Source organism: Ahaetulla prasina, chromosome 2, assembly GCF_028640845.1.
Source record: "Ahaetulla prasina isolate Xishuangbanna chromosome 2, ASM2864084v1, whole genome shotgun sequence".
Taxonomy (NCBI): Eukaryota; Metazoa; Chordata; class Lepidosauria; order Squamata; family Colubridae; genus Ahaetulla; species Ahaetulla prasina.
In genome coordinates, this window is record NC_080540.1 from 222,235,168 (window position 1) to 222,253,881 (window position 18,714).

General features: G+C 34.0%; 1 protein-coding gene across 14 annotated transcripts in view; it reads left to right on the plus strand.

The window, feature by feature from the left end:
* NFIB (nuclear factor I B) overlaps positions 1-18,714 on the plus strand; it is a 269,310-nt gene that overhangs the window by 223,449 nt on the left and 27,147 nt on the right. For 4 of the 14 annotated variants that reach the window (XM_058168186.1, XM_058168177.1, XM_058168191.1 and 1 more), the window contains 3 exons: positions 4,350-4,515; positions 8,731-8,813; positions 18,292-18,380. The exons of 2 other annotated variants lie outside the window; for them this stretch is intronic. In XM_058168186.1, coding sequence (XP_058024169.1) covers positions 4,350-4,515; positions 8,731-8,813; positions 18,292-18,380 — 338 coding nt within the window. Of the gene's footprint in view, positions 1-4,349; positions 4,516-8,730; positions 8,814-18,277; positions 18,381-18,714 lie in introns of those variants that run through there. 8 more of the 14 variants (XM_058168178.1, XM_058168180.1, XM_058168182.1 and 5 more) reach the window with 8 other exon arrangements.

Sequence of the window (18,714 nt, forward strand, 5' to 3'; positions counted from 1 at the left end):
GTTAATTTTACTACAATTAATTTAGTGCAATTGACTATTCTTTAATTATATAGTTACCTACCATGTTATTCCTCCTGCTGAACTAATAGACAGTTTCCAATGTTTATGTAGGGGCATCTGCATTTGTAATAGGCAGTACTTGTGCAATAATTAAACTCTCAGGCTGTAATGTTAATATCAAATTAGTAGAGGGATTCTGGTAGGTATCCTAGACCACTTAGGTATCCTAGACCACTTATTAGGAATTATATTTTATTACTTGTTCCCACTGAATAATAATAATAATAATAATAATAATAATAATAATAATAATAATAATAATAATAATAATAATAATAATAATAATAATAATATAAAAAAATAAGTACACACCATTGATTTTTAAAAAACTTCTTCAGCATCTTCCAACACACAGAAACGTTCCTACGTTTCCACCCTCATTGCGTCGGCAGATAACTGCCCGGCCGCCCTGTTTCGGGTGACCCACTCTCTCCTTCATCAGGAGGGGTGGGATGACCCCTTGCAGGGACGTGCCGAGGAGTTTAACAGTTATCTATACGATAAAATCGTTCAGCTTCGGGATAGTTTGGTGAGACCCCTACTCAAGAAGCCTTCCCTGGACCCAGATATTTTGGGAAATTATCGTCCAGTCTCCAATCTTCGCTTTGTTGTGAAGGTTGTAGAGAGTGTGGTGGCATGGCAGCTTCCCCGGTACCTGGATGAAGCTGTCTATCTAGACCCGTTCCAGTCCGGCTTCCGGGCCAGATATAGTACAGAGACAGCTTTGGTCGCGTTGGTGGATGACCTCTGGAGGGCCAGGGATAGGGGTTGTTCTTCTGCCCTGGTCCTATTAGATCTCTCAGCGGCTTTTGATACCATCGACCATGGTATCTTGCTGCACCAGTTGGAGAGTTTGGGAGTGGGAGGCACCGTTTATCGGTGGTTCTCCTCCTATCTCTCTGACCGGTCGCAGATGGTGTTGACAGGGGGGCAGAGATCGACCGCGAGGGGTCTCACTTGTGGGGTGCCACAGGGGTTGATCCTCTCGCCTCTCCTGTTCAACATCTATATGAAGCCGCTGGGTGAGGTCATCAGTGGCTTTGGGGTGAGATACCAGCTGTACGCTGACGACACTCAGCTGTACTTTTCCACCCCAGGCCACCCCAATGAAGCTGTCGAAGTGCTATCTGGAAGCCGTACGGGTCTGGATGGGGAGAAACAGGCTCAAGCTCAATCCCTCCAAGACGGAGTGGCTGTGGATGCCGGCACCCCGGGGCAGTCAGCTGCAACCGCGGCTGACTGCTGGGGGCGAGTCATTGGCCCCAATGTAAAGGGTGCGCAACTTGGGTGTTCTCCTGGATGGACGGCTGTCGTTTGAAGATCATTTGACGGCCGTCTCCAGGAGAGCTTTTTACCAGGTACGCTTGGTTCGCCAGCTGCGCCCCTTCCTCGACCGGGATGCCTTATGCACGGTCACTCACGCTCTTGTTACCTCTCGTTTGGATTATTGCAATGCTCTCTACATGGGGCTCCCCTTGAAGTGCACCTGGAGGCTTCAGTTAATTCAGAATGCAGCTGCGCGGGTGATTGAGGGAGCCACACGTGGCTCCCATGTAACACCGCTCCTGCGCAGACTGCACTGTGGTCTTTCGGGTGCGCTTTAAGGTTTTGGTTACCACCTTTAAAGCGCTCCATGGCTTAGGGCCCAGGTACTTACGGGACCGCCTGCTGTTACCTTATGCCTCCCACCAACCCGTACGCTCACACAGAGGGGGTCTTCTCAGGGTGCCGTCCGCCAAGCAATGTCGGCTGCCGGCCCCCAGGGGAAGGGCCTTCTCTGTTGGAGCTCCTATCCCTTGGAACGAACTTCCCCCTGGCTTGCGTCAATTACCTGACCTTCGGACCTTTCGCCGTGAGCTGAAAACGCACTTATTTATTCAAGCGGGACTGGCTTAAATTTTTAAATAATTTTTAACTGGGGTTACTATTTTATGAATTTTAAGGGTTTTAAATTTAATTATTTTAAAATCTGGCCATTTATGGAATATGTTTTTTAAATCTTTGTTTTAATTGTATATTGTATTGTTTTAAAATTGGCTGTACACCGCCCTGAGTCCTTCGGGAGAAGGGCGGTATAAAAATCTAATTAAATAAATAAATAAATAAGATGTTTGATCTTTAGTTCAACAATATTGTTAGATTAAAAAGCACATGACAAAACAGATATCATTCCACTTTTTACATTTTGTAGTCCATTGTGGTGGTGATGTTGTTTTTATTAGCGTATGGTGTTGTTAGGACATGCTTGCATGCTTCCCAGAGTGCGCCACAGGCAGGCAAGCTGGCTTTGCACTAGTATGTAAGACAAGCATCTCTTCCTGCAGTGTCATATAAGGCCCCTTCCCTTCACAAGAGCCTCCTTGCAAACAGGTGTCGCACCTGGCAAGGTTCTAAACCAACAGGAATCTGACTAACTGCATGAAGTACCTATTTATCTACTCACACAGATCATGATTTTAAACTGTTAGATGGGCAGAAACTGAGGCGAGTGAGAGGAACTCACCCCCAGCGCACAGTGCCAGGACTCAGATCACTGGAACAGACATCATCTCCAGCATTAAGTCACTGAGGCACTGTACCTCAGCCCATTGTGTAATTTAAATAAACAAAATTAGAAAAAGTAAGTATGCACTTAATTTCTAGGGAAAATACCTAAAATAAGAATCAGATGAACTAGATCAGGTGCATATGATAAGGTCTTCATTAGGGAGGATTTGAAAGGAACTTGCCTTATTTAAACCTCAAACTTTTAGTTTAATTTTTGTTGTTGTTAAAGTGTGCAATATCACCAGATTGAACGAGTCCTCTGAAGGTTTGAGAAAGAAGGTTAGTGATGCCAATGGGAAGAGATTTAAAATGATCTCCAAACAATTGGATATCAATCATTCCACTGGCCATCTACAATCATCTAACAAATGGAAGAGATTTCAAACTGCCAATTTGCCAGAGTTGAAGAAATTTGCCCTGACTATCTCAGCAAATTTAGTCTGAGAGTAGAACACAAGATGTGAAAGAAGTCTCTAAAAACCTAGAATTCCATCATATGACCTACAGGTGGTAGTTGCCAGGATTGATGTCCCAAGTGCATGAGTCTACTGTTAGTCTACTGCATAAATTAGATCTACATGGAAGGCATCCCAGGAGAACAACGTTGTTGTCCAGAAAGAGCTTCAGGGCAAGGCTAAAACTTCCTCATGAACATCTAGGCAAAGTCTTTTGGAACACGTGCTCTGGAGAGACGAGGAAAAGATAGATTTATTTGTCAATAATGCCAATAGAAATGCTTGGCAAAAGCCAGAGACAGCATTTTACCAGAAGAACCCTGATTCCAAAGAGAAAGGATGATGTTGGAAATGTTATAGTTCAGACTTCTTTGTTGCATAAAGGCGTTGATTCTTCATTGTATCAGAGGGTGCTTGAGGATAATGTGAAACCATCAGTCAGAAGATTGAAGTTCAACCAAAAGCTAAATTTAACATGACAGTGACCCTAAATATTTCAGTAAATCTACCAAGGAATAGCTGGGAGGGAGGAGGGGAAGGAAGAGAAATACAAGTTCTGCAATGGCTTGATGTAAATCCCCTGGAGATGCTGTGGACTGAACTCTGCTCTGAAGAAACCCCTCAAATCGCCTCCCGCCTTTTACACAGTTGAAATTTTTTTTCATGGGGTGGTGGTGGTAGAAACCTTTTCCAGCCTATGTCAGAGACTGGTATATAGTTAGAAGAAATGTCTGCTTGAGATTGTTTCTGCCAAAGGACCAGATATTAAAGCCAAGGGATGTATTTACTTTTTCCATAAAGCAATGGCAAAAGAAAACGGTACATTTGTTAAATTTTGGTTGAATAAATAATTTTTATTTTTCATAGTTTTTTGTTCAATTTATTTTTATATATTGTTTGAATGAATATAACATGTCAAAAAAGAAAAAAATACATAGTGTGTGCTTACTTTTTTTACACAACTGATAAGAGTTTTTCAATCATATATGTAAGATCAGAATCTAGTGATAACATTTGGGTTCTTTTTACTGATCTATTTATTTGATGTTGATAAACATTTAGGATCAATAACATGGCTTCACTAGTGAGTCTCTTACCTGATAAATAGGTTATGTACAAAAGTTTCACAAGCTTTAAACACACCCACATTAAAACTGCAATTGTATTCAGAAAGAAAGATTTGTATGTCAAAGTGATTCTCTACAGCTATAGAATTCTGGAAACCCTAAGATACAGTAGGCATTATGTGTGTATTTCACAAGGCATTCTTCTGGTTTTGTTTTGTAGCCTAACAGCAGTGGTCAAGTAGTAGGGAAAATGCCTGGCCATTTTACTCCAGTTTTGGCACCCTCTCCCCATCACAGTACGATGAGACCTGTGACCTTGACTATGACAGACACTAAGCCCATCACTACATCCACTGAAGGTGAGGCATCTTCACCTACAGCAACCAGTAAGTATTTTGCCTAGGGAAAATCAATGTCCATCAAAGAATCAAAATACTTTCCAATTCAGGCCAGTAAAGGCACCTTTTCCTCCTATTTGACCAAGCAGACACTCACAGTTAATAATATAAAATCACAATAGTTTTACAGTTAGTCCTCGACTTATCAACCACAATTGAGACCAAAATTTCCATTGCTAAGCAAGTCAGTTGTTAAGTGAGTTGTGCCCAATTTTTGCCACTTGTTGTTAAGTGAATCACTGCCCTTAAGTAAATCTCATGGTCGTTAAGTGAATCTGGCTCCCTTACAATTGATTTTGTTGGAAGCCAGCTGGGAAAATTGCAATCATAAATACATGCTGGTTGCCAAGCACCCAAATTCTGATAATGTGACCACGGAGATGCTGTAACAGGTATAAGTCCAAGAACCATTTGTAAGTCAGTTCTTTTAGTGCTGTTGTAGCTTTGAACAGTTATTAAACAAATGATTGTAAGTTGAGGACTACCTGTATTCTACAATTATTAAAAGTCAAATTACTCTGCAACCATTCTGAAAGTGCAGCCATATAAAAACGATAACTAATTTGACCAACAACTGCCAATGGAAAATTAAAACAAATTCAGTTTTTAAATTTAAGATGGACATTCTGAGAACCAGACGCACAGTCAAGATTTATAGATGCAAAACTGCTGACATCTGAAATCCAGAGAGAGGAAGCGATCCAGTTGCTTGCTCCTAAGTGAGCTTTCTTGAAAACAGATCTTGTTCTTGAGTCTACATTAGACTCAATTATCATAAGAGTTTTTATTCATTAGAATAATGAGAACCCTTCAGAATATCTATATTTGAAGAGATTTAAAAACCTCTGTATAGCATACATTCATTTACTGTGTTCAAAACTGTGCCCTTTATCCTATAGTCTTCAATGGAATTGCAGTTTTAGATCAATACTCTAAACTTTTTTGAATCAAATTCCAACATTAATCATTTCAATAAATTGCAACATTACATACATTAAGTCTACTGGGGGAAAACCTTTTACATATGTTAGCCATCCATTTGCTATAATGGCTTACCATATCCTATTTTATAGACAATTTCAAGCACAATGGTCACTAGTGATATGAGGATAGTGGCACGAAATTTGCACACTGAATAATATATACATTCATTTATTTTCTTACTCACTGCTTCCACTTGGTTTTGCCAACACTTGGAAATACATCTTACTAGTTTTCATAAAATGGTTCAAGTAGTCCTTGAATTAACCTGTATATTAGTTGAGATGTATTTTTGCAATTATAGAACAAACATTAATTTATTGACTATAATTCATTTAGTAAGTACCTGCAATCAGTGTTTAATGTCAAATGATTTGATAGAGCATGCATAAGCATTTAAATTAAAAATATTTAAAAGAGAGATGGGAAACATGTGGTCCTCCAGATGTTGCTGAAACAACTCGTAGCAACTATAGCTATTATGTAAGAGATGCAGGACCTGACATCAAAGTCCATAAATTAACATCCCTTCTTGTTAAACCAGTAAGAAAAATGATACCAATTGAACTAAATCTGAAATGTACTCATAGCAATAGTACTTATATACCGCTTTACAGTGCTTTACAACCCTCTCTAAGCGGTTTACAGAGTCAGCATATTGCCCCCAACAATCTAAGTCCTCATTTTACCGACCTCGGAAGGATGGAAGGCTGAATCAACCTTGAGCCTAGTGAGATTTGAACTGCCAAATTGCAGGCAGTCAGCAGAAGTATCCTGCAGTACTGCTCTCTAACCACTGTGCCACCATGACTCATAGTTGTAAATAATGAAATGGAAAGTTAAAATGAGAACAGAAAGTATGTTAGCAATCCTGTGTGGGATGGGAAAGTGAAACAGTTTCCATTTCAGTAAGAAAGTGGTAGAGGAGTTGAATTTTTCTTACCCAACTCCTAAAACAGCAAAATTCTTGTATGGTTGCATGGGAGAAAAGCTGTTTTCTGGCAAAGATCCCAGATTCTTCTGCCCGCAATAGATTTTAAGCCTCTGGGTTTTTTTTGTAAATTTAACTTTGACATACAGTGCATCCAGGTCCCTGGCAGAAGCTCACTCTTGGTTGATAGTAACCACTATAACTGCTTTTTGAGAGTGTCAGATTGGTTCTGCTATGATCAATTTAACATTAATATAATGTAATTAATCAGGTAATAGTTTCAAAATGATTTATCTTATAATTTTTCATTTCTGAAACATACTTTTCAACAGCAGCAAAGAAGTTTTTAATACGTCAGAAGAGAATTGGAATGTTGTTCAGATTTGATCTGGTTGTTAGAGTTTTCATTAAATCTCACCAATGTTCCATCTCAACAGAGCACTCAGGAACCATTATTCAAATAATATGTTAAATAGCGTTAAGGATACATAGGAAATATTAAACATTGTAATAGTATTTTTTTGAGGACTCATTATAGGCTTCAAGAGAAGAAACATATTATAATAGCAAAATATACTTAAATCATTTAATGTGAATGTTTTTAATGTAGTATGAAAAATGGCACAGATGACATCTAAAATTGATTATAGTTTATATTTTTATTTTATTAAAGAGTTTCACTGTGTATCCAAGAGATAGCTTTACTGAGGAATATACTCTTTTAATTCTGTTAAATCAGTGCTTATGATATGATCTGTGGCACAAAAAGGCACCAACACTTATTTATCTGTAATTATATATTTTGGCTAAGTATTACTCCTTAAACTTTTTATTAAACAAAATTAAAATGATTCTTCCCATTACAATTAAGAACACTTATATTCCTACACCCCACTGTAGACACATCATTATTGTAACTCTTCAGTGGATTTTTAATTGTAATTCTTTTAAGAAACCATGTATGTATTATTTTGCAAAAAGTGAGTCTGCATTTTTGAAATTAATCCGCCTTTTATTTACTCACCTTTCATTCTTTAATGATTTGGTTATAACAGTCAAATTGTTATAAAATTATGGATTCTGTGACTCAAATTTAGGAAGTAGAGCAAAACCAAATTTCATTTGATAGACTACAGGTAGTCCTCAGTTTATGACAACAGTTGGAACCAGCAAGGGAGTTGTTAAGTGAGTCATGCTGGATTTTATGACTTTTGCCAATTATTGACTATTAAGCAAGTCGCTGCAGTTGTTAAGTGAATCATGCCTTCAATATGTGAATCCAGCTTCTGTCCTTGACTTTGCTTGTTAGAAGCCTGCTGGGAAAATCGCAAATAGCAATCACTTAAACACCGGGACTCTGTTGCCATCATAAATACGTGCTGATTGCTGAGAGTTTGAATTTTGATTATGTAACCATTGGGATGTCGCAACAGTTATAAGTGCGAAGTCTAATCATAAATCACTTTTTAAAGTGTTGTAACTTTAAACAGTCACTAAATGAACAGTTGTAAGTTGAGGACTACCTGTAACCCTGAGCAATCAACAATTAGTGTCTTTCACTTATTCTTGATTCAGAGAGTAACCACCTATTTTTCATGCGTATGATTCAACAGAAGAAAATGTTATGACCCTGAACCTCCTAGGCCAGGGGTGTCAAACTGGCAGGCCATGGGCCAGATGTGCCACATGCAGGCCATGCCCATCCAAGTTCCGCAAAGGCAAAAAAGTCACAATACATTGTGATATGTCATGTGACATGATCAAATTTTACACCCACACCCTAGGCTGAATATCAGTTCTTATGTTGTCTTCACAACGTACTTAATTTTGAATACTGATCATAATATTATAGTTTCTACCAGTTATTTAAAATAATTAGCTCTCCCTGGAAAAACCATTAATGCCACATAAAAACAACTCTTAAATCAACATTTGCATTTTGTATATGAATAGTATTAGAAGCAAAGTACTTTAGATTCCTACATACACAAAGGCTTAAGGATTAGTTTTACCTTGCTTGGGCCTCCACTGGTAGAATTCTAATATAAAGTGGTAAAAGATGAGAATCACATTGAATTAACTTCTCTTAAATGAAACTGAGAAAAAATTAAATCATTTAGAAATTTTATTTTTGATAATATAGTTTTCATGCAGATTCCATTGAAGTCAATAGGCAGGCTTGAATTATGCTCTTAACCAGATTCATGCTTCATAATTCTGAGTCTCTCATATTTGAATAATATGAGGTAGGTTTCTGTCTTTATCAATATGTTTTGTTCTTCCTTAATCAGCCTATACAGCTTCAGGTACCTCCCAAGCCAATCGATATGTGGGACTAAGTCCAAGAGACCCTTCCTTCCTACATCAGCAACAGGTGGGCAAGTTTCACATAGGTATTAACAATGAAAAATACAAATATTTGTAACAAGTTCCTTATTTGCTATCACTGAACTTTAGCGTAGAACAGAATCTCAAGGGATTCAGTAGCTTTATGAAGCCTGTAATATAGGAAACTTCCTGTGTTTACCTGATAAACCTTTTAATCTATTCTAAACAACAGAAAAAAATTCTGGTCAGATTCAAGGAAATTTATTCACTAGCAATCTAGTTTTTTAGCATTTCAGTTTTAAACATTTAAATTTTCTGCACTAGCATCAAGTAATTCAAAAGAAAAATTATATAATCAGGTAATATTGCAGAATGTCCTGATTCCTAGATTATGAGGGTTAAAGTACTTTGTTGATAGCTTGTGATAGAAGATCTTTTTCTTCTTCCCCAGGTTCTAATAAAAGTTACATTTCTAGTAGGATTTTATACATTACACTTCATTAATATTATACCTCATTAATACTGGGCATCTACTGCAAATATTTTTTTCCAAACTGAAAATATAGCTTTTGGGTAGTGGTATATTAAAAAGTGACACACAGGGACACACAATAATTTATTTATTTATTATGTGTATTTGGCCACCCATCTCACAGAAGCAATTCTGAGCAATGTACATTACATACAAGAAAATTGAATTCTAGTTGTCCAAATTTAATGTATGGTTCATGATAATGAATACAGTTTGAGTCATTGTAGTTTGGTGGGCATTCTTGTGATATAGTGGGGTACTGTACTGATGAATCTGGAAATATTTTTTGTCCTCCATGCCCGAAGTGTGGTGTTTTGTTCTTGTTGTTCAGTTACTAAGACATGTCTTTTTCTTTGTGACTCAATGGGCTGTAGCATAAAATCAGCAAAATCCATAAATTTGATAGATTAGGATAAGATATTTTGGATTTTAAATCCCATCAGCCTCTCTAGTATGTCTAGCAGTAAAAGATTATGAAAGTGGTTGTCTAAAACATCTGGAAGGCACCTGTCCCTATATTAAATCACACTATTGAAAATGCTTGGATATAGCAAGTGTTGGCATTTATTTTGTTTTGTTTATTTGAGGAAGCATCAAAGAAAGATACTAAAATATTAAATATATAATAGCTATTTAAATCAATTCATTTCTTATGATACTTATAATTCTATATAAGTTATACATTTATAATTTGATAAATACCATATTATATCAAGATGGTTTATAAAGAAATATAAATGAAACTGAAATAGGAATAGTTCCTAATTACATAAATATATACAAGACATTTATAATTGCAAGTGATGTTTAATTAGGAGCTATAGTAGACCTGGATTTGTTTCCATCAGCAAAGCTGTAGTAATACCATTGCTTGCGATTTGGATTTTTAAAATTTATCCTATCCTGCCTCTATTATTATTATTATTATTATTATTATTAGTAGTAGTAGTAGTAGTAGTAGTAGTAGTTGTGATATTCACAATGAAGTTCCTTCTAGATATGCAATATTTCAAAAATAATAAAACCATTTAAAATCATTAATAAAGCAGTAACCAATCTTAAAATATCACTTAGAGAACTTGACACTTATTTGCAATACTGGTATTATCACTGCTTCTTCAAATAACTTCTAATGCATTTCGTCTTTATGACATTAAGAAGATGATATCAATGTCTCTCATCTTTTCACAGTAAAGATAGTATTATAAATTAAAGAGAAAGATAGACTTAACAGCTTCATTCAATTGTTTCTAAATTGGTTGAACATTCTTACTCTGACACTGTAATCATGCAGTGAGTTTTGCACAGTGCTTTCCTTGTAACTGAAATAATATGTGGTGTCTATGTATTTATACACACACACACACATAAAATTAGATATAAATCCTACTTTATTTATTCAACTCAAGACAGTATTCACAGTGCTCCCGTTTTCATGACAAATAACAGCTCTGGGAAGTGTGTTGAGCTAAGAATGATTGGCCCTAAGAAAATAAAGTCACCCAAATTTCCATGACAGAGGAAGGATTAAAACTCATGGGTCCCTCAGATTCTAATTCAAAACTTTAACCGTATAGAAGTATATATAAATAGGATATGAAGAAGATAAAAATATTGTATAAATCATAATCTTGGGCTTGGAGCTATTTTTAAACAAATTCCTTAAGTTCATGTATGAATAGTAAGATCCATATCAATATTTATTTAAATAGAGCTCTATTAAACAGCGTTAAACAATTTTGCATAGTGTAAGGGTTTAAAACTCCTTTTATTTAAATAATATGTAGTACATGGAGAAGAAACAAAGGAATGATGTATTAAAATGTGCAGCAAGAGTATTTTAAGATTTTTGAATTATATTTTTGTGGAATTAAGCTTACAGTCACATGGCTGAAGCCATCTTGGAGCTTCATTGTTGCCACTTTTTTTTTTTTTTTTGATACCATTTCATGGCCTATATGATGATGATATTTATTTATTTATATATCATTTCTAACTTACATGTTTCTGGTTAAAACAATCCCAAAATGCAGAACAATAAAAACAGATTCCAGTTATGGGGTTAATAGTTTCTTACCTTTAACTGTAGGCTTATAAAAGATTGGCATGTTCAGAGTCAGTATGCTGTTTAATTCTGCATGCTAAAGATATCACTGCTCTACAACAGGTTCATCCTTGCTAGAAACAATGCAGGACTATATGATTTGAAGTAATTCTTAGAAATTTAAGTAGGGTACCTGGTAATTTGAATTATTTTATAGAAGCAGTGCGGTACAAAAAATAATCTAGTAGTGCAGATTAAAACTAAGTTTAAATTCTAAGCCCAGTTAAAAAAAATTCACTTCCCTTTTCCTCTTTTTACATGCATCTGATTCCTTAAAAACTTTAGGAAACAACAATGCAATATAATTTTATTTATTTATTTGGAAAAACTCCCAGGGAGAAATTGTCTAAATTACTTGGATAGAGTAAAGGTTATGCTTTGGTAAGATATAAATAAGATTGATTTATTATGTCTTTTCATTACTTTACAACAATTTAAAAGAGACCACTCTTCCTGTGGCAGATCCTAAATGCATTTAGGTTAAAATAGACCATGATGAATGAAAGGAAAAATCAAAAGTTACATGAAATAAAAGCAATCAATCATTTTATATTACCTGAGAGAAATTCTAAATTAGAAAGCCAATGGTTTCAGTTCCAGACAAGTGTTTTAAACATCTATCATTCCTTTTAATATACTCAACCTTTAGGAATAAATATTCTTATAGGTACATACACAGCTTCACATATTTGAAGTTTGTACAGATTTATTCTTTTCATTTATTAGAGGTTTAATATAGAGTGCTATTTGTTGTTGTTGTTGTTGTTAAAAGAAGCCATAATATAGACTGTATAATTTATAATAATGATCATAAATTGGTCATATAAAGCAGCTTATATTGTTGATTTTTCTTATAAATAGTCTATTTATAAATAATATAAATAACAAGTTAGTTGAAATTTCAGGGGAAAAAATGATTACAGAGAGTTTCTGGAATGTTTGCATTTCTCAAAATGCTTTAAAAGATTATAAAAAAAATATATTATAAAAATATATTATAAAATATAATTAGATTAGATTAGATTAGATTAGATTAGATTAGATTAGATTATTAAAAAAAGATTATACTGAGAACCAGCATCTGCAATACATTTTAATTTACTGACAAGGTTGTTATTAAAAGAATTTAACTTAATATATTGATAATGGTAAAGTCAAAAATACTATTAAAATCATAAATCTGAATATTCATTTCTTTGCGGTTGTAGCTCTTACAATTGCTAAATTTAAGTTTCAGTTTAACAAATAGTTCCACACTGATACAGCACTTTCTAGATATTTAAATATTTACTCTATTATACACATTCCCTACCCAGTATGAAATTGTGGCTAGAATGTAGCACTGTGATTCAATAATTGCATAAAGAGTTCCCCACTAATAATCATCATCATCATCATCAATCATCATCATCATAATATAATTATTCATGAACTTTTTTGAACAATAAGGTGCTATATTTGGTTGTTAATTTTATTATCAGATTATAGTTGATAATCCACAGAATCTGCAAAGAATTCTATACTGAGAAGTGCACCAATGAAGTATCCCTTAAATTTTCTTCAGCACATCTCTTGAAATAAATGTTGAAATGTAAGATAAATTTTGTAGTAAAAGCTGATTAAGTTCAACAGGCAATGATATTAAAAGAGATTATATGTAGCTGAGAGTTGGACTGTAGAGTCCTTGGTGCTTTCTAAGCTTGGTTGTTTGCTTGTAAACATTTCATCACCTGATGTAACATCATCAGTGCATTATCATCCTTGGTATAAGGATTTTTTTCCTCTGGAGCACACTAATATAATTAGCAGAGCTATGGAAGGGATTCCAGATCTGATTTTGTTTTCAAGAGTAACAGAGAAACCCCTTACTTACTCTTACCAACAATTTTCCCCGATACCCTTTCATTCAGGAAATGAATTTTTTTTAAAAAACCTCCCTTAGGATTTATGTCAGATTTTTGAATCTTACAAAAAAGAAATACTTAAGAAAACAAATAAGCCAAAATAAAATAGTAGTTGCAAATTATATTGAAAATATTAGCATTCTGAATATTACCGGTAGTTTTATCTAATCATTCCAAAATTTACACACCTTTAATATTTTTGCACTGCTTAACTTTAAAAGGAATGTATTACTACATAGAAATAGATAATTCTAGCATTATTTTATTACATAATTTTGGCCTTTCCCAGGTTTTAAAATATATTCTAAAATAGAGAATTGCTAATAATTACTCTTTATACATATTATGTAAGATCTTGAGTATGTCTCAATATATATTTTCTGTTTTTTAAGGATTAATTAGAAATAAGAACGAATTCCCTTGGTTAATTTGTTCAGGACATATAAATGAAACAGAAGATTCAAGTCTATCTGTTGTCTTAAAATTTCAGGATAATAAGCCTTCTTGCTTTAGGCAATAAGTAAAAGATCCACAAATTTAAACAAACTTAGATTCAGGAAATGACCTATCTGGCTGCTCATATTGTGTGCCTTATCATAACTGGCAGCTTGACGTAAAATCTGATCACATGACTGTGAAAAGAAGCATGTAAATGAATAAGAGGTCATCTTTTACTTACTCTTGTTGGAAAGGAAACACATTGAAAGGAAATTTCAGTCAAACAATGAGAATATGCAAATGTTTATAGATTCCCTCAAAGCAACAACAGAAAAAAATTCCACCATGTTCTGGTAAAACTAATTTTTACAAACAGTCACTTGAAGAATTATCCAGAGAAATGTGGAAGAAAACCAATTTTATTTAAATTAGAAATAGTAAATGATATACATAATTAAGTTAATCATTAATTTGTGATTAGACCAAGTATTTAAAACAGTGAGCTAGTACATGAAAGACCTTCACAATTTTGTTTTATAGTGCCATATCACCTTAGATGAACATTTTGCAAAATCAAAGAAGAATTAAAGGCATTCAAAAAATGTTAATATGATGCTGGGACTTTGTCCAATAATCAGCACCTGTTGGCCTAACAATTTTATAATCAGTTTCTTCACAATAAACTTTATATTAGAGATTTTAGTTTTAAAATTAGTTCAGTAGTTCAGTTGACTGCATCCAGGAGATTAGTTGGTAGTACATGGGATTTTAATCAGGATGAAAACAAAACTTATATATTTTTAATTGGTTTGGTATTCATCTCTTTAAAGCCAAACCAATAGGACTAATGTAAGTTAAAATTTACATTTTGTTTGTCTGAAAGTGTAGCTTTTGGATAGTGAATCAAATCAAAACCTGTTGGCTACTTTTGAGTACATAATATTTGGGATTCAAGACTGAATATTTTTAGTCAGCGTTGCTTTGTATGCAAAGCGAATGGCAGTGTAATTCCTGTACTATTTTGATTACTATTATCCAAAAAGTAGATAATAACAGGTATTTTCTTTAACAACACTGAGAGTAATAGCTTCTATAGTATTAGAAATTCTGTGGAACATTCACAGATATTTTCATGGATCTTAAAATTTATCACTTGTATGTTTGAGCAATTTCTGATTCGCAGATTCCATTCTTAGCTCGGTATAATTCCATACTTAGCTTTCTAATGTAATAAAATTATAGACTGAAGATATGAAAGCACAATTGATCTAGAACTAATACAATATTAATTTTCAACAATGCATGTGTGTCCCACAAAGGCCGTTAAAGGTTGGAGAGAGCATCTTCTGGGGTTAATTCTTCTGTGGGAAACTGACATTTTATAATTGTCTATGCCCAGTTCTTTGTGAAAAGACAATCCTGTTATGGAAGCTATTTTATTATTATTTGTACCACACATTTCCAAATATTCAGATATATCTCTAACCACAAAGTTTGTCTTCTTTTGATTTAAGGAGATGTTCAACAAATCTTCTAGTATCAAGTTTTTCCCCCCTATATCCTCAGTACAGTAGTCCTCAGTGATATCTCAAAAGGATCCCCCAACTAAGAACATTTTATTCAACGTGGAGGACTTCTTGAATAAAAAGATGTTTTACATACATATGTGTACATGCATGTACATATACAAAAGCAATCCCAGAAAGAAGCAGCAAACCTCTTAAAAGATTTTTCAAGGCATTATTTTAGGTGCTATGTAACAAGAGGACATGTATGTGCCCAAATGTATTTACTTTTCCAAAAGGCAACTGGACTTTCTTGGTTTTCTTCCTTGAAACATTTCGCTCTCAAGAACAGAAGCAAAACATTTTCAAGGGAAAAAAACAAGTCAGCTCAATTCCCTTTTGGAAAAGCACCTTGGGGATAACCATGACCTAGATGATTAAGAATACATGAAGACATGTAATATAAAAATGGAAAAAAACGGAAGCACACAATTTTTGTTGTGCATGAATTCCTTTGGATCTGTTGTTTTCCTCATCAGCTGATAACATCACAGATATTAACAGAGAATAGTCAGGTGTATAAAGTAGGCCATATCTGAGAAGCCATACGTAAAACTAAACTGTTAATTTAGGTAGATTTCGTGTTAATTTGGTAGTATCCTAAGGCGTAGAGATATGTACTGGATTATCATATAAAGAAGTAAGGTAGTGAGTATAATGGCACACAGAAATTCGTGGGCAGCAGTATTAGCTGTGTGGTGCTGAAATGGCCTAACGTTCTATCTCTATTGATCCCCTACATGCTGATTAAAAGTTGGTCTTCCATCCCCATTTTAAAGCTGACAACATCAATAATGTAGTACAACTATTCATTGTACTACGCAGGCAGCATATTGCTTGATGTTTGTGTATTTCTGTTAAGTACAATTTTAATTTCTAAACTATGCTGTAGTTCATATGGGAGGGTTTGCAAATGACATTTAAACATTTAAATACGTTTTGTGTGTACAATTAGTGTTAAATCAGGTCTTATTGTCTTCTACAAATGCCAAAAAGTCAAATTCTACTAGCAATATATTGCTGTTTTTATTAAAGACTTTTGAAGATTCTTAAAGAACAACCTTGCCAAAATATTTGTTCAAACAACCTTTTAGAACTCAAAACATCAGGAAACATGGTTTCAGTCTGCTCAGCTGATATAAGCTCCTCAATATTCTGGTTCTAGCTGTACTATCCCTCAGCAGGAGAGCAACTATTGTAAGCTTGTTTGTAACTTAGCTCTCATGCTAGATTACAATTAACAAACTATAGTTTGCACACTCCATTCATGCCTCTGTCATTCGGTGTTTGCTTGCTTGCTTATTTGTTCAATTTCTGTCTTACCTTTTTGCCTGCAGGACATTCAAGGCAATAAATTCTACAATATAGTGTTTATAAAAATTAAACACGATGATTATAAACAAAATTAAAAACTATTACATAAAAATTAAGTATTTCATTTCCAAAAAAAGGAGAAAGGGTGATTAATATAAATGGAAAACATACAGCAGAAGTTAGATTTGACAAATTTCCAAGAGAGATTCCCCATCCATTCCCTCAAATTAAGTGGCTGCACACATCTTAAACCATGAATTAAACGTTTAGATAATTTTTTAAAAAAAACTTAGTTATAGGAAGTGGTATAAAAAATGCAATCACCATTATCTGTCAGCAATAGGACTTTACTTTAAAAATATCCCATTTTCTTAATTTCTGACATTGTTACTGTATTTTTTAAAAAATTGTCTGCATGATTCCATGTCTATTTAGTTCCTAGCCACTTTGAGATTTCATTTAACAGCATATAGAACATTTAAATAAATTAATAAATAATTATCTGTGTTTCTTGCTGAGTTCTTCAAATTATAGCTAAGAAAACAGTTATTAAAAATCTGTGTTTCTATTTCTGAAGACTCAGCAAGACGAAGCCAAGAAATGTTGCTGAGTCTTCGCACTGGGTCAGGACAACAGTATAGTCTTCTGCTCAGTGCATGTTTTTTTCAGGAAAGTACAATAAATTGAATTGCTATGAAAGTCACTGCTTAAACTAAAACATTGATCTTTTAGAGCCACTGACATATTGTAGAGAGGGAAAGAAATGGCATTTATATACAATTAATCATAGTCACATTATTGTATTAAATTCAAGGTGCTCTTTGATGCATGTTATATGTTAGTTATTTTATAGAGATTAAAATCTCTGTTTTCTGAAAAGTTTAGGCTTATTTTATCGGATATAAATATAATCACTAGATCTTTAAGAAAAATGCTAACATCTTCTAGACAATGGCTGAATAGAGTTACATGGGTAGATTTTTTAAAGAGGTATTCTGATGATTTGGTGATCTGGGAAACATTTATTTCAGCTTATATGTAATGCATTTCTTCTTGTATTTAAAATCTTTTAAATGCTATTATCTTGAATTAAGAACTAGGTTATTTTACCAGTGCATGTTAAGAGACGCTGTATTGAGTAACCCTAAATTAATCAACCTCTATTACAAATGCCTCTTTCCTTCTTGAACAGTAATATAAGATCTTTGTGTAATTTTGGATCCTTTCCCATAAATTGCATGTCATCTGTGTATCACCAAATGCATGCTTTCAAAGATACTGATTTTTCTCTCTCTCTTTTTTCCCCTGGAGATTAAATAATTTTAAGTGCTTTTTATTTTCTTTCTTTTAAAATTGAACATTAATATTTACTTTGTTTCCAGCTAAGTTTATAATATAATCAGTTGCTAAATTCCAGTTGTTCTTTTATGCTTTGATTAATAGAAAAGCATATCCATGTAGCATTTTGTAAATATGTACAATTTTATTTTGCACTATAATAATTTAAAATTTATTTTTTAAAACTGTTTTTCCACCCCTACCCACTACTACTATTTGGGGATGTAAGGTTTGTACCATATAAAATGCTAGTTTGCATGCATTCATTTAAATACTAAAAACTGTAGTACTGCTCGATCCATATCTGACTGCTAGGTTTCAATTGACAGCTGAGGATATGTGACTGGACCATGAATCAAAACGGCAGGCATTTATACCCCAGTGCCAATGAGGATACATTGGGAATTACTTGGCAAAGGTAAAATTTTAATTATTTCCGCACCTAAACTATCTTGGGTTCTTCATTATCTGTATAAGTTGGCCTCCAGGATAAAATGTTAACTGTAAAATATCTAACATCTTTTGAATTACATGTTTAGGTCAAATACACATTAGAGTTAAGCACTTAGGATGCAAAATACTGATACACCGTCAAGTATAAAACTTTGTGAAGAAAGCAATATAGCAAAAATGAATAGGCACTTTGAAATTTGAAATTTATATCATACTTATATTATATTAAGAAGCAGTTTTAAGAATAAAATATATGACAAGAATGGATGTTTGATATTAGGTGATACAAAGGGATAATA